We start from the raw sequence: 17,992 nt of genomic DNA on the forward strand, positions 1-17,992 counted from the left end.
ACCTTACTAAGGTTTATTTACGTCTTGAGAGAACTATAAAAATGTTATGGGGATATAAATTGGTCCACCTTTTATTGTATTCGCCAGTCCAGTTTATATATCGAAAAGCATGCATTTTCGCCGTTGTTTCGTCGTATTGGGAATGGTGGTTCGTTTGCTTGATGGAAATATGATCACAGTGGTTTCTCAGCCAGAAGGAACTTCGGACGACACACCATCAGTGGAAGTCGAACTGACCACGGCTTCAAAGACAGAAGCGACATCGGCGCGACCTACAACCTTTATGAGGAGAATAGATATACGAAATTCAGATTACAATTTTGAACATACTACAGATATATTTCAAAGGAGTGGACGGAGATTCTTTGGTAAGTACCTATGGAATAATACTTACGATCCTCTTGGAATAGATTTCCATTTCTACGTGCAATCATGTTTTCCAGTAGTGTCCAGTAGCCTTAGCAGACGCAGCGAAGAGCAACTGGCAGCAATTATTATATTTAATTTGTAAAAGTACCTACATACATACCTATATATTATAGATTTTCCAAGAGACGGAACGGAACGTCCTATAGTGTACTGTACCTACCTAGTACAGTCAAGGAATTTAAATTCCGACCCATTTCGTACTTTGTCACAGTGACAATCAATATGAAAGCCGCTAGAGACCTCATACGGTTGTCACTGTGACAAAGTACGAAATGGGTCGGAATTTAAATTCCTTGACTGTACCTACACTCGGTATAGTTTGATTCACAAGAGCCGGCACGAATAGAATGAGTGAATGAAAATATCTACAGGGTGAAATTTAACACATTCAATACCACTAAGTGCTACGGGTTACGCTCGTAGCGCGTAGCCACGGTTTCGTCGTATGTAGCGCGTAGTCGCTACGAACAGTGTACCCGACAGTCGGGTTCTTGGTGTTGAATGTGTTAAAATTTAGTCACGTGGTCCGAGTAGGGTGACCATAAAATATTATAAGTGGGGATCTAAGTTCTTTTTTTTAATGATAATATAGCTCATTAATTACGATAAGCACTAGTGATTCGTGTTTGCCTTCAGCAGGATTATTGAAAAACATGGTTTCGTAATTTACAAGTGCGATAGAGAGGCAACACGTCGAAAATGGTTTGCGGTAGACCCTCCCATATAACCATTCCAGTCGCAGAATCATCAAAGTGGTAACTAAATGTCAGATGTGTCGTAACAGAGTCCACACAATGTGTCTAGAATTGTTTCGAAACAAAGTGTCGTCGCCGTGTGTACACTTTTCCGTAACAAGGTGTCGACACATTTGTGTGCACTTTGCGTGCGGTTTGCGACTAAATCTGACAGCAAATTTGTGACAGCAAATGTCAATATAAAATACCTCTTGAAAACCAAGGTTTGTCAAACTACTATTAGCGTCTCGTGTGCTCGTAATTCTAGTAAGTCATCATGGGCGATGCGAATGATAAAAATCGACCAAAACCATATAAACACCCAACACCCGTCAACCTTTTACAGAAAAGTTTTTAAAGAAATGCAATACGCTACTAGGTCAGGCAACGAATGCTCAATAAAGTTGTAGAGGGAAATGCTCGGAACACAATTTTTGGCTCCTTAACTTGGTTTGGACAAGTTAGGAGGTGAACATATCAAAAGTCCTCGGCCGTAGCCTTTGAGCGGGGGGGAGAGAGGGGGCTTTGAAGGTCCCATTTTCCGGTTTTTCGATTATATCTCGGAAACTATGCATCGTAGCGACATGGCCACTTATAGAAAATGAAAGTTAATTTAATTTGTTACAAGTTTATTTAGTCAATTTTTTCCATACATTGAATAGTTTTTGAGATATCCGCTCTTGAAACTTTATTTAGGGCTCTCAATTTTATCTTGATCTCTACATCAGTGAAGGTGCTAGGCCGTGTTCCACAAAATTTAAAAACAATTTTTTTAGGGTTCCGTACCTCAAAAGGAAAAAATTGAACCCTTATAGGATCACTCGTGCGTCTGTATGTCTGTCCGTCTGTCACAGCCTATTTTCTCGGAAACTACTGGACCAATTAAGTTGAAATTTGGTACATATATGTAAATTAGGGACCCAAAGACGGACATATAACGTAAACAAATTGATTTTATACCCAAAAAAACCGGGCAAGTGCGAGTCGGACTCGCGCACGAAGGGTTCCGTACCATAATGCAAAAAAAAAAACAAAAAGAAGCAAAAAAAAACGGTCACCCATCCAAGTACTGACCACTCCCGACGTTGCTTAACTTTGGTCAAAAATTACGTTTGTTGTAAGGGGGCCCCATTTAAATCTTTATTTTATTCTGTTTTTAGTATTTGTTGTTATAGCGGCAACAGAAATACATCATCTGTGAAAATTTCAACTGTCTAGCTATCACGGTTCGTGAGATACAGCCTGGTGACAGACAGACGGACGGACGGACGGACGGACGGACGGACGGACGGACGGACAGCGAAGTCTTAGTAATAGGGTCCCGTTTTACCCTTTGGGTACGGAACCCTAAAAATGACCATTGCCCCCCCCCCCCTTTATCTCCGAAACTACTAGGTCTTAAATTTTGAAAAAAATACACAAAATAGTCCTTTACCTATCACGATTATTAAGATGACAGGAAAACCTATTAGAAATGTGCAGCCAAGCGCGAGGCGGACTTAATGTACGGAACCCTTAATACGCGAGTCCGGCTCGCACTTGGCCGGTATTTTTTAAACTCCTCTTGACGCTTAACCGCTGAACCGATTTCGTTGAAATTTGGTATAGAAATAGTTTGCGTCCCAGAACAGGACATAGGATAGATCTTATAACCAAAATCATCTTTTGAAGGTGTGAAAAGTGGCGTGAAAATTTGTACGGACAATCAATAACCGCTGAACCGTTTTATATGAAATTTGGGATGGTCTACAATTCTACATCTTTGATTTAGTTGAAAATGATAAAAACATGACTTCAAACCTAAACTTAAACAGTAAGTATTAACTTCAAGAATTCAATTCTGAATTCCCCCCTGCACCACATTTCACACCTTTAAAGGATGATTTTTGACATAACTTATTATGTCCTGTCTCGGGACTCAAAATATATGTGTACCTTTAAATTAAAACTGTTCAGCAGTTTAAGCGTGAAGAGGAGTTTAAAAGAAAGTATTTTAATAAGTTTATATGTTTTTACTTCGGAATGGTGTCAATGTGATACCATAACTAAATTTGGTACTGTGAATTTATACGAAAACGATACCAAACATGCCGGCCTAGCCAAGGTTACAATCGCTATCGCTTCGACAACGAAAAGCATTATATCTCTCTATCACTCTTCCATATTAGCGCGACCGTGACAGTTGCGTTTCGATCGCTACGGAGCGTAAGCGATTGGCATTTTGGCTACGCGGCCTGGCCTCGTAGCTTTACTGATGTAGAAGTCAAGATAAAATTGAGAGCCCTAAATTCTTATTACTTGGCCTAACTTGTGTAGAAGGAAAAGGAAAAATAAAAGTCTTCGGCAGGAATATAAGACACAAATATAATTTTTAGAGTTACTATTTCAACCATCAAACATAAACATACCTTGATTATATTATTCTAGTGAGATACGCATATATAAACAAAAACATTAAAAAAATTACAAGGTCGAAATGTCACGGAGCTTGTGTGAGTTATATGTGAAAAATAAAAACTTTTATGACAAGAAAATCTGGACACAATTTAAGAATCATCCAATTGCGTCGAGGAATCATCAGTATTTTTGCTTGTTTCATTACCTCCTTGCTTCTTTTTTTGTACTTTGTATTCTGTAGCAATTGGTTAGATCTGAAAATAAAGATAACTTGCGTCGTCACGGATGTCGATTTATAGGTTTTAGGGAGTGCAGAATTCGAAAATGATGACCATTTTATAATCCAAGATGGCGGCTACGCATGTTGTCATAAAAGTCGTCATGAATATTGTTTTATAGGTTTTAGGACGTGACAGGTCCAACAATAGGGTATATTACTGCAATGTTCTGCCGCCAGAGTGCAGCACTACCGACTCAGTAAATTCATGGACTAACTTATACATACTGTGCCTTAAACTGTTTTTTGACAAGTTTTCAAAGACAATAAAATATGACATTGATGCATCAAGGCGGTTTGTTAACAAGTGCCTACCGGTAAACGCGAAAATAGAAATTTAGTTATCCGCCTCTTTATCGCTCGAATATGCGAGAGTGATAGAGAGGCAGAAACCGAACCCTCGATTGTCGTGTTTCACGATAGGCGATATGTGAGTGACGTAGTGACGCATGTTTGTTTACTGTATGTGTACTACTAGTGCCACCTACGCAGAGCTTTGCCTAATATTCCCTATTGTCTACATCACTGTAATTGAAGTCACAGGCCTCCATGGGCTACGGTAATCGCTTACCATCAGACGGGCGGTGTGGTTGTTTGCCACCAACATGTTAATAAAAAAAAACTCCACTATATCGCCAGTTAATAAGTACAGTCAAGAAATTTAAATTCCGACCCATTTCGTACTTTGTCACAGTGACAATCAATATGAAAGCCGCTAGAGACCTCATACGGTTGTCACTGTGACAAAGTACGAAATGGGTCGGAATTTAAATTCCTTGACTGTACTTATTTTGCGAAGCTAATGACATTTGTCACAAGAAATACGACAATTGTCACGAAATTCGGACACAGAACTCAAGAATTACCGAAAGTTCTTTGAAATCTTGTGACAATTTCCATCATTATCATCATAAACATCGCAAAAGAAATACCTGTTTTTGCCGATATAATAAAGTTTTTAAAAATAATACAATGATGGTGACAAACAGGAATACGGCCCGCCTGTGGATGCCTGTGACGTCAGCAACAATGAGACTTGTCGAAATGTCGCACCTGTCACGTTACGTCACATTGTCACGCCAGGGAGTACATCTGAAAATGGTGTGTTCCCATTTGTCCCCATCCCGATAAGGTGGGAAAAAATGGGAAATATTTACATGCAAATCCTATTCCATCTGTTCCCTACGGAGATAAATGGGAATACATCCGAAAATTGTGTGTTCCCATTTGTCCCCACTCCCCACCCCGATAAGGTGGAAAAAATGGGAAATATTTACATGCAAATCCTATTCCATCTGTTCCCTGCGAGGATAAATGGGATTACATCTGAAAATTGTGTGTTCCCATTTGTCCCCACCCCGAAAAGGTGGGAAAATTGGGAAATATTTACATGCAAATACTATTCCATCTGTTCCCTGCGGGGATAAATGGGATTACATCTGAAAATTGTGTGTTCCCATTTGTCCCCACCCCGAAAAGGTGGGAAAATTGGGAAATATTTACATGCAAATCCTATTCCATCCCCTACGGGGATGAATGGGAATACATCCGAAAATTGTGTGTTCCCATTTGTCCCCACCCCGAAAGGGTGGGAAAATTGGGAAATATTTACATGCAAATCCTATTCCATCTGTTCCCTACGGGGATAAATGGGAATACATCTGAAAATTGTGTGTTCCCATTTGTCCCCACCCCGATAAGGTGGGAAAAAATGGGAAATATTTACATGCAAATACTATTCCATCTGTTCCCTGCGGGGATAAATGGGATTACATCTGAAATTTGTGTGTTCCCATTTGTCCCCACCCCGAAAAGGTGGGAAAATTGGGAAATATTTACATGCAAATCCTATTCCATCTGTTCCCTACGGGGATAAATGGGAATACATCTGAAAATTGTGTGTTCCCATTTGTCCCCACCCCGATAAGGTGGAAAAAATGGGAAATATTTACATGCAAATCTTATTCCATCTGTTCCCTGCGAGGATAAATGATAAATGGGATTACATCCGAAAATTGTGTGTTCCCATTTGTCCCCAGCCCGATAAGGGGGGAAAAAATGGGAAATATTTACTTTCAAATCCTATTCCATCTGTTCCCTGCGGGAATAAATGGGAATACATCCAAAAATTGTGTGTTCCCATTTGTCCCCGCCCCGAAAAGGTGGGAAATATTTACATGCAAATCCTATTCCATTTACGTACAAAAATGTCCCCCTGTCAACTTTCAATCCAGATTTAATCGATAATTTATTCGATTAATATTAAGATTAATGCAATTTCAATCTAGGTCGACTAAATTAATCGCGATAAAAATATGAGGATTAACTTTTTATTCCACGGCATGGCTCTTACACTTTGAGAATATCTTAAAACGAATGAACACAAGGAGCCATTTTGCAAATCCAGTAACTTTGTTATTACTTTTGACAGCGCGTGTCATGTGTCAACACAGAGTCGACACAAAGTCGAAACATTTGCGACTACTTTGTGACTGCAATATTTCTCAGCCTTAAACCATATTTATACATCATAATTAACAAGTTTCGTAGTATGTAAAGCGTTATTTCTGTTATTTAAGTATAGTATACGCATCGAAGTACTAAAAATGCATCAAATAATATATAGCCTGGCTAGCCAAAAATTGTTGACAGATATTTCGTTGTTGTATCACCAATTGTCTATGATTTGAAAAAAAGCTAAAAGTCAGTTGTCGATTTATGTCATTCATTCAAATTGTTTGCGGTTTTTATGGGGTTTATTTTAAATAATATTAATAATTTCTATGCTGAGTGAGGTTCACAAACTATTATTTAAGCTCGTAAATAATTACGACAATGTGCGAAGTCGACGTGTAGCGTTGTATAATGAAAAAGTGCAATGTTTACAACTTCTAACCAAATGTAAACAAAATACGAGGTTGGTGCTCTATAAATATTTTGATACTTTAAGTACTAGTTCTAACATTTGCCGATTACTTTGATTAAGTACGTGAATTTATTAATGCCTGAATCTCATAAATAGGACAAGTGTATAAAGAAACGGATAAATTAAAAGTTCTGAAAAATATCTATAAAATCTAAATATTGGAACGTAAACATGTGTGTTTGTCGTTGACTGTACTTTAAATAGTGGTAGAAATTATGTGAGCTGACTTTGAGTGCACTTAAACGTTTATTTAGCTTATTTCCTTAGGTACCTTATTTGTGCACAGAATATCAAAGATATTGTCTAGTATCAAAACTATAATTCCTACTACACAAAGTGTGACCAGCCCAAGATTTTTTGAATTTCCCGCCAATAATTTAGGTAAAATTTCAGTAGCCAGACTATAGTTATGAACACAGGCACTGAGAAGTAAACAATTTCATTTCCGGCTAAACTAAAACAATGTGGTGGCGCGTTGATTATATTACACTTAGTTTATCAAATCACTCGAGCAGTTTAATTCCCCATAATAATTTAAGTTCTATTATAATATAAATGCAAACAATATATAATTACGTCTTGTAATCCGTTTTAGAGATGGCGTATTAATGTCACTTATTTTTATTTAAGCATTTTTCCATCTGACAGTTTCCATTTGACAGGAACAAAATGAACGAATGAACGAATGATTTTGGCATAAAGTAGTCGCAAACCCGAAACAATGTGTGCACACGGCGACCACACTTTATGTCACTTTGTGTCATGTGTCGACCCTTCCCCATTTCTGGTAACTGTGTCGACACGGCGACGACTCTGCGACTGGAATTGTGACCGAAACAGACGGTGTCGACACAAGATGTGTCAACACCGCGTCGTAACGGCGACTAGAAATGGTTGTATGGGCTTTGCTTTCGTGAATCGACACTTAACGTAACCGCTGTACAGTATATTTAAAACGAGATGGAATGCTTACTTGCATTAAATGTATGTTAGTCTTTATTTGTAAATTTTAGGCGACACGGACCACGGACGCTTCGATCAAATGTGGAAATGGGATTATTGGTGCATGCTGCAACCGGAAACTGGCAACTGCGGAAGTAACCAAACAAAGTAGGTTCCTAAGGTAACCTACTATAGTTGAGATCAGTGGAGAGAAGTGTGAGTAGGAAAAATATATCTTTAGAAAATGGTGTTTCTGTGAAATAAGGGGTTTGCATGAACGCGGTTCACGTTAAATGACAATAGATGACGTAGTCTTATGAAAAAAAAAAAGGTAAATTAAAAGAGCTTGTTGCTAGGCCTACTTGAATAATTTTTTTTATAAATATAGCCATGCTTGCTATAAGCAAGTCCCATGTGATAACGCCATCTAATTACTTAATATGGAAATCCCTTGTGTAAGTGTTGTGAGTATACATAGTTAATTTTCTGACTTTAATTTACAATGCTTTAAGGCACCGTTCCACCACCCCCCACCGCCTTTGTAATATTTTGTACCTATTATGCAATAAAGTTTGATTAAATTTCAGGGGCCGTCCTTACAATTTTTTTTTAATTTTCCAGGTTGTTAAAGTTAGACGAAGAAAAGTCTACAGCGATTTTGATAGCCCACGCAGTGCAAGTGTTATTTAAAACGTCAAAGTTCTAAAAAAATATATATGACGTATAAATAACTCTTGCAATGCGTCGTGGGTTATCAAAATCGCTTCAGACTTTTCTTGGTCTATCTAACTCTATCAAATCGATGATTTTGTTAAGTAGCTTCCTACTTATCCAATAATTGCCAAGCATCCCATTCGCAGATACTATTACAACATGCAGGTGGATCAGTGTTTACCGCATGTGTTCTCTGGATGCAGCACAAGGAACAACAAGAACCAATTCGAGTCTGTCGAGGAGTGTCACAACCATTGCAAAGGTAGGCATTAAAAGTGATTGATTACAATGATTACCTCAGCATCTCGGCCATACAAAATTTTATACCCGAATATTACACCCACACCAAAATATTCCTTTGTGACAAAGACATTTTGTTAAAAAATCGTAATGTCTGCGCAAAATAATGGTGCGTATTGCTTAGCCGTGTGATGCATGACGTACAGTCACCATCAGATACATCGGGGCGGCCAAGGCGCTCATAAATATCTGGACGCGCCTCTATTGTCAAGGCACTAGAGTGTGTAGGTACCGTAAACTGGGGTTACTTTAATTCGTGGAGTAAACTTACTGATTTTCGACCAATAGGCAGTTGATTTTTGAACGCGAACTTAAAAATATTATGATGTGGTTGGCGACCTTAACAGAAATATTATGATAAAAGTGTTCAGAAACAAGCTCCTTATATGTTACCTATTATGTTCCATATCTTTATCAATATTCGCGAGTGAAATTGCGAAAGCCTTTTCAACACGAATGCGTTACATTGTCCAATTGTAAACGAAGCGCCTAATTTATTTTGTGCTACAAACGGAATTCAATTGCCACGACACTAGGTACCGTCCCCCAAAAGGCGACTAGAACCGCTTGTTTCGCAGTGATATGGCTTTCTGGTTTTAGCGGCAGCCGCCGTTCAATGGGCAGGCGTGGCCGTCAATATCACAGCTCATCCGCACAATAATCGTGTCCACGCGGCGTGAACACGTTCACACGATGTCAATCAACGCGCTTACTATTAAATTTTATCGTTTTAACCACCCTTAACCATTAAATGCATAATAGTGTTGCCAAATGTCTACAAAGCATTAGACAGCTCACAGTTTTAAAATAAAATGGCTTACGTTCTTGAACGCACCTTTATACCAAACGTCAATTAATAGGGTGATGATTCAAGGGTTAATTTTACGCAATATTTTTAATTTATAAAAATTACATTCGTTTTAAGACGCCAAGTCGGCAAGCTTGGAAAAATCCACAAGTTGATAATTTTTAGTATTTAGAGATTGAACGGTTTTTTCGGGGTATGTAATTATTTTATATTTAAAAACTTTATCATAGGTATATCACAAATAGTGTACCTTTCTAATGGTAGTTAAAAATTTCATTTATCTATTACTGAAAATTACATATTTATATAAATATGATTTAGTCAATTCAACTTCTAACACTGATTTCGCAGTGAAAATCGAGATAATTTTTTTTAAATATTTTTCCTAGAATCGGCAAACAATTATGTGATACATACATTAATTTCGGGCAAAAAGAAAAAAATCATGCATTTAAGGGTTAAAACGTAAAGTCAACTTTAGTGAAAAACTGCTCGATATTTTGTATGTAGGACATTATATCGTGTAACTCCTTCTTTTGCTGACTGTAGTTTGTACGTGAAATATACCAACATACTTAGATACGGTCGTTAACAGTGTTACAGAATCGACACTGCCCGATTCGAACTTTAGGATACGTCAATTTATAGATCTAGAAACGATATGGATTAAGTAGATGTCAGTGTCAAAAGTGACGTTTTTGTTTGAAGAAACGGCACAACATTGACATATAGTAACAGCACCAGTCATGGGACATTTAAGAGGAAATTTGGGGTATTTATGATATTTCCCTTATAAATGTAAATGGTCTACCGCTTAGCGTGTTAAAAGATGAAAGTCCTATCCGTCTTTCATGTTTTAGGCGTGTTGTATCAAAGATACTGCAAGGAGTTTCCACATACTTAACAAATTAAAACTATGTTTTTTTTCTCCAGTCATGGACACCAAAGCTCCAGTAATGGGCCCCCGGTAATGGACGTGGATCCAGTAATGGGCCCCCTATAATGGATATTGCTCTATCAGTATAAAATATTGAAATGGGGAATAAGTTATGGCAAAAAAATCATCTTTAGGTATAAGCTTTTATTGCTGAATGTATTTTTCTTTCCACAGCCAATTATTATTGTATTAGATCCATCGAGACAATTCTAATGGACCCAAACAAAATTAGTTAGGGTTTATTGCGATAAAGTTCCCATGGCCACCTCCTGTCTCCATCATCAGATCAGGTCCATGTTATCATAATATTGCATTATCATCCGATTTGCATACTTAATTACGTACTTACACAAAATTTCAACTGAATCGGAAATCGAAAAGTGGATCAAATTCAGCTACCAAGATTTGACACACTAACTAACAGGGCAAGTTAAATAAAAGTTTGGAAAAACGATATTAATTTATGCGAAGTCCGAGAATACCTCCTGGTTGACATATTTCGTAACTACATTTTACTTCTGTATTGTTTAAAAACATGATATTATGGCATGGCAAGTATCATTATGTCAATTGTCCCAACATAGGAGGTATGCAGTTTTACAGCTCCTATAATGGGATTGGGCCAAATACTACTATTTTTTTACATCTGTGGAGTCACAACATAGTGTGTTGTATATCTTATCTTATGATAAATGCTATTATAAAAACACATTCTAGTTTTCATCAAGTATTAATTAATTAAAATTTAATAAGTTAACTCACCTCTCTTAGCGAAGTTGTTAAGAATTCGTAGTGGTATTTTTTTTCAGTGACACGACAACTTTTGGGTTGACGCCAATTTCTTAAAAGATAACCGAATTTAATAAAAATTGAAACATAAACAGCTCTAGGACTTTTATTTATGATAAAAATATATCCAGTGTTTATAAACTACTTTTAGATACTTATTTTAGAGGAATTGTGGTTTTTTGTCCCATTACTGGTTCCACGTCCATTATAGGGTCCACTACTATAATAGGTATCTAATTACACTAACATAATACGTTTCTAGATCTATTAATTAACGTATCTTGAAGTTCGAACCGGGCCGCGATACAGTTGATTGTCGTTGAATCGAGAAAAGAGCGATAATTACGAGAAATGTTTACCATCGATTATAACACGCAACAGCCCAGACAAATAGAATTTCTACTATTTACTTAACCAGTAAATAGTAAAATACTACCTTATAATATAATATTTAATATACGGCTACATATATACATCCTGAATAATTTTATCTTTGTTATTTAAATTGCAATTGTATCCTTATTATCCTTATAATATTACGTTTCATTTTGTACAGTCTCCTTAATGTCCCGTGCCACGTGCGATACAGTCGACGTCTTAAATATGTTTACACCTACGCCTTTGTAATAAGGCAAAAATGTAAACATATCTTTGACGTCGATTGTACAATAATACGTTATACTTACGGTTATTTTGATAAAACTACTTACAAATATAATTTTCTATAGGATCTGCACTCATGCCAGCGAGCCTCCCAGTTAAAAATATAGATGTTTGTAAGCTTCAGCCCGTATCTGGACGATGTTTGGGTAATTTTAGAATGTAAGTAACTTTTCTCTTCCACGTATTTAATAAAATCAACAAACAAACGCATAGGTACACATTTTAATAGAAATAGTTTCTAAAAAGTATTTAGGTAAATACAAATACCTACTTTCTTGATATATGTAATTTTTAACTATTTTACACTTGATACAAAATAGTTTTGAATATTGATGAATAGTAATATATATACCTACTAATCATCAATATTCAAAACTTTTGCTCGCAGATCACCTAACACACTCCTCCTCGCTTCGCTTGTCGTCGCACCTATCTATTTTCAGTTTTCCGTAATTGTAAACAAATAAAATATATATAGTGGGAAATTATGTGAATGGTTAGAAAACCTATTAGAAAATTAAGCTATTGGAATATTAAAATAATGAGAAAATATGCGAACGGTTAAATATGATTCCGGAAAAGGAAGCTATCGAGAAAAAATAAAATGGTAAAAATATCAATCTGGAAAAAACGATTTTCTGAAGAGACAGTACACACAGACTCTGGTAATATTTAACACTCTAGTATTTGCCTCTCTTTGGTGTGGTGAACATTTATTGCGTTTCACTAGGGCCGCAAAGCTTGGTCATGTCTCTTGGAACCCTCGCAACGTTAAAGATTCCTATTTATCCGGGCAAAAATAACCTTTCTAACCTTGTCTAACGTTTCAGGTACTATTACGACGTAAACGAAAAGCTTTGCAAAACGTTCTTCTATGGGGGTTGTGCCGGCAACGAGAACAACTTCGAAATGGAATCGCAGTGTTTTATTCGATGTCAGGAGGAATCGGTCAAGCCGACACAGGTCCCGCAGAATAGTACAGAAGAGGAGGAGTCCCCAGAGGGCCCAGAGGACGAGGAACAGGTGGATGAGGCCACGGACCGTAACACGCGTCCACCATCATAACTACTCACGTTCAGTGCTATAGTAGACCCAAACCAAACGGACGACTGGGATTTTATCTCTATCTCTCACCCTACCTTAGACGTGAATGAGAAGAAATCAAGAGTGAACAGGCACCTTCTGGGCGAGCTCGCTCCATCGTAGGCCACGTTTACGCCTCGGCTAGTCTATGCCGTCTATGACCATGAGTAAGCTCATTCATAATAAAAAAAATAAGTTTTACGACCCGGGCCGTCCGTTTGGTTTGGGTCTACTATAGTCAAATCAGGTCTACTGATAAGTAAGAGTATTTTGCACTGAGTTTATTCCGTATATTTCATGAGATTACCTTTTATCACGATACAGTACCTGTATGTATATGTAGTAGATATGAGCGCCGCGCCGGCGCGCCGCCGCCGCCGACGAAATTTTCGCGCCGCCGCCGCCGACGCTGCGCTATCGGCGTGGCATCGGCGTGACCTTGGTAGATACTAACTACTTTCAGAATCAGATTTTATCTAGTTTAGATCTTTAACGGCGCCACTCTGAACTGAATAGCTTATAGACATTTAAAAGGTAGTTTAGGTCCATATCATCATCATCTCAGCCATAAGACGTCCACTGCTGAACAAAGGCCTCCCCCTTGGACCTCCATTCGTACTGGTTGGAAGCGACCCGCATCCAGCGTCTTCCGGCGGCCTTAACAAGGTCGTACGTCCATCTTGTGGGTGGAGGTCCATATAATTCAAAAATATCGAAGGTAAATTCAAACTTTTCTGTCTGGTAACCGCGCTACTAGTCTTAGGACAACGAAATTACAAATTTTGCCAGCTGGTTAGGTAATCTGTCATTCGCCGCGAAATTAACCATTGCAAGCATGGCTGAATGTTTTTAAAATGTATAAAAAGCGGTTAATATCAGATATTAAGCGTTTTCGCGTCCAAAGGAAGGGCGTCGGAAACGGCTCTCATTTAAACTGAATCGCCAAGTTTTCGGCCCTGTTTGGAGCTCAACTTTCGGCCACGCTTTTAAAATGTTTGGTCATTGGTTTTTGTCCGATCTTAGCTCCACTGCAGCACGGGCTTTGGCCTCGCACGAAAGCGCCTGTATGGAGATACAGGCGCTTTCGTTGTTTTTAACATTATGGCCTCGGTCTTTATCGGCCTTCGGACTTGCTTACACTGGACCACTAGTTCTAAGCTCTGCTCTCTTGCAGCTTGATCTTCGGCCTTGCACAGAAGCGCACCGCAATCGGCGCTCCAGGCATTCGGCCGTCAGCCAAGCTCACAATAGGCGTTCGATTCTAAGCTGTATTCTTAATACCAGCAGCTCAGCCTCTGGCCTCGCATGCTCGCATGGGAAAGCGTCGGAATCAGGTCTTCGGTGTTAAATGGAGCTCGGCCTCAAGCCTCACCTTTAGACATAAATCGGTTTTGTTGGGTTGATTTGGTTAACGAAAAAGCTTGATTTTCCTCACTTCGGCTCTTTACAATATCGACAAGACGTTTCGTTTTCCTGATGATACAGTCAATCTGCTACTGTTTAGTTAGCACAAAAGATAAGGGCCTCGCAAAGATCTTCCGGCCACGGCCTCACCAAGGTTATGACTGACTCTGATGAAGCGCGATACCGTTTATGCGAGTGTTTATACTACATAAAACTATTTTCGTACGTTTATTCAATAAATTATCCTTGAAATTGAAAAATGCACTTATTTTATAATTTTCCTACAGCAAAAACATGTTTTTTCGGTAAAATTTCGGTTTGAATTATTTTTTCATTAATCAAAGGTGTTTCAAGGCCACGCCGCCGATTCGCCGCCGCCGCCGACCGATTTTGACCGGCGCGCCGCCGCCGGCTAAATGCCTATCGGCGCTCATATCTAATATGTAGTAGTTACATTTATTTCATGGATTTACTCGTCTTTTACCTTTTTACGAAAAAGTCCTGAATATTTTTTTAGGGTTCCGTACACAAAGGGTAAAAACGGGACTCTATTACTAAGACTCCACTGTCCGTCTGTCTATCTGTCATCAAGCTGTATCTCAAGAACCGTGACAGGCTGATACAGTTGAAATTTTCACAGATGATGTATTTATGTTGCCGCTATAACAACAAATACTTAAAACAGAAAAAAAATAATATTTAAGTGGAGCTCCCATACAATAAACGTGATATTTTTGCCGTTTTTTGTGTGGTGCAGAACCCCTTTATGCGCATGTTTTCAGTTGTAATTTAATGCGAAATACCGCTTCAAGTAGGTAGGTACTTGTAAATATTTGTAGTTTTTCTGACTAGCTGTGATTATCTCACCAAAGGAAACTATGCATCACTTACTGTTAGTAGGCGCGTTATTGTAAACTACAAAAACCGGGCAAGTGCGAGTCGGACTCGCGCACAAAGGGTTCCGTACCATAATGCAAAAAAAAAAAACAAAAAAAAAACAAAAAACGGTCACCCATCCAAGTACCTACTGACCACTCCCGACGTTGCTTAACTTTGGTCAAAAATCATGTTTGTTGTATGGGAGCCCCATTTAAATCTTTATTTTATTCTGTTTTTAGTATTTGTTGTTATAGCGGCAACAGAAATACATCATCTGTGAAAATTTCAACTGTCTAGCTATCACGGTTCGTGAGATACGGCCTGGTGACAGACGGACGGACGGACGGACAGCGAAGTCTTAGTAATAGGGTCCCGTTTTACCCTTCGGGTACGGAACCCTAAAAAAGGCACAACCGATCACAGAGCCTACACCTTGATGTCGGTTCAAAATATGATGAATACATCTCAGTAAAACCTACTCTTCGCTGACGATGTCTTTGTATATAGTCAGACCGTAAAAAGTCTGGAGCGATTTTGATAGCAAGTGTTATTTTAAACGTCAAACTTCTATGAAATTATGACGTATAAATAACACTTACACTGAGTGGGCTATCAAATCCGCTGCAGACTTTTATTGGTGCGACTCTAACTGTAGCACCTATAATCTAATATTAAAGTAAGACCACGAAAAGTCTGCAGCGATTTTGATAGCCCACGCAGTGCAAGTGTAATTAAACGTCAAACTTCTATGAAATTATGACGTATAAATAACACTTGCACTGCGTCACAGAATAAGTAATAGTATAATCATAACTGCGTGTGCTGTCAAAATCGTTGCAGACTTTTCTTGGTCTAACTCTATATTCCGTTTTCTAAGTGTAGTCTTTCTAAGTCACATCAATGGAGTGAACTAACAATACGGCTCAAATCGGAACAATCGCAAAGCTATTCAATACCCTTAGCGGGTTTAAATAGCTATAATAGTTGGGTGTTCAGCGGCTCTCGAAGTTTCTATTCAGGGTAATCGTTTCTAATGGAAACATTACTCCTCGGGGAGGCTTCATTAAGTGTAACTCCTAACGGATGGCCCTGATAACATTCAGCACCCTCTTTGCAGAATTTGAATTTATAAAGGACTTAGAAGATCCTTTAGTGATATCCTAACTTAGGTGTTTAAAGTTTAGATATATGTAGGTACATGTCGGTGTAAAAGCCCGAAGTATGGATTTGACCGGTAAAACCCCTAAGATCTACCTATTGGCCAAAGCACGAATTTTTAACATTTACGGACGTTGACTCGGTAAATCTTAGGTTTTACTATAGAGACCAGGAATCTTAATCTTAAGGAATTCGCCAAAAATCTTGTACCATACAGTGTGGATAGTTATTGTAGGTAATAAAAGTGCAGGCATAACACAGTATTAACCCGCTTTAGAGTATCCTGAACGACATGGCTGGTAGGCAGTAGGTAATTATGTGTAGGTCTTCCAATTCTGCTGAAGATGTAGGTGGCCGTAGCAAACTACACCTACACTCACTTGTATGCCGTTTTTCCCGCGCAGTTGAACGCCTCTGTAGCTGCCAGGAGTCCTGGGGGCCGGGAATATAGGGCGTCAGGAATAGTGCAAAAAATCGACAAATACTGATGACGAGAGGGTTCCATTCTATGTAGTATCAGGCGTGGCTCACTCCGCGATTTCGTCGTTTTGCTACAGGTAGCTAAAAGTACATCCGTTCGACCCCAATTTTGGGGTTTGTCATAAGCCGCGCGTGGCGCTGTCGCCACCTAGCGGCCATATCTGTGCTGATCGTGACAGACGCGTTTTGTTAGAGAGTGAGTCTTCTGTACCTAGTACCTACTATTATTTATTCTGTGGTAATATGTAGGTTAAAAATATGCTTGTAGGTACTCTGCATGTCTCGAGCAAGGAAAATCGACTGAAAACATTTGGTTACATAGGTATAAAAACGTGGCTTACCTACCTGGAAGGCACAACTTGATTCTTTTGGGATAGAAATGATTACCTTCCAGGGTCCAATTATCATTATGAAAGTTTCTTGTTTCGTGGGAGGTAAAAGCGAACTGGGGTCCTATTCGGAATGTTTATACTGTATAATTATATTGGAACCGGATAATGGTGTGGCTAGAACTTGTTAAATATCCTTTTATAATAAATAATAATAATATTAGCTATAATATTGCCCGCGACTACGTATGCGAAGTTTTATGTTGGTTATTACTTATTCTACATTAGAATAGAACATTGTGCAGTAAAATATAGCAGTAGTACATAACTATTCTACCTATGAATTTTACTCCTAAAATGTAACACCTTAATAAATAAATATAACATAACTCATGAGAGTCATGAGTCACATGTCGTTCAGTGTATAACATTGAAATTAAGTCGGTCAGCTACATTAATTCCAAATAAGTAAATAGTTTCTATTTTACTTTGAATACTATGCCGAAATTGTTATTTCTTCGTATCAACGTGAACTGCCAGCCACTTGAGTTCCAAGCATAAGTTCGTTTCAAGTAGTAAGGTTGGGTATATCTCATTTCCCCGTAGCAGGGTAAAGTTAGGTCAATTAATAATTCTTAAACAAGAAGTGGATAGTAATTACTAATGCAAGTTGGTGCAATGCAATAAAGTTTTGAATTAATCGAGCAACTTTACTTAGCCAAAGACAAAACTGTCTTGCATAG

The 17,992-nt window shown here is 38.3% G+C and overlaps 1 protein-coding gene across 1 annotated transcript; it reads left to right on the top strand.

Annotated features, from left to right (window-relative positions):
* The first annotated feature begins 19 nt into the window (after positions 1 to 19).
* LOC134667765 (actinia tenebrosa protease inhibitors-like) lies at positions 20 to 12,981 on the top strand. Its single transcript, XM_063525179.1, has 5 exons — positions 20 to 368; positions 7,777 to 7,873; positions 8,566 to 8,681; positions 11,982 to 12,075; positions 12,747 to 12,981. The coding sequence occupies exons 1-5, from the start codon at positions 110 to 112 to the stop codon at positions 12,979 to 12,981; spliced, it is 801 nt and encodes a 266-aa protein (XP_063381249.1). The 5' UTR covers positions 20 to 109.
* The last annotated feature ends 5,011 nt before the right edge of the window (positions 12,982 to 17,992 follow it).

This window comes from Cydia fagiglandana, chromosome 9, assembly GCF_963556715.1.
Source record: "Cydia fagiglandana chromosome 9, ilCydFagi1.1, whole genome shotgun sequence".
NCBI lineage: Eukaryota > Metazoa > Arthropoda > Insecta > Lepidoptera > Tortricidae > Cydia > Cydia fagiglandana.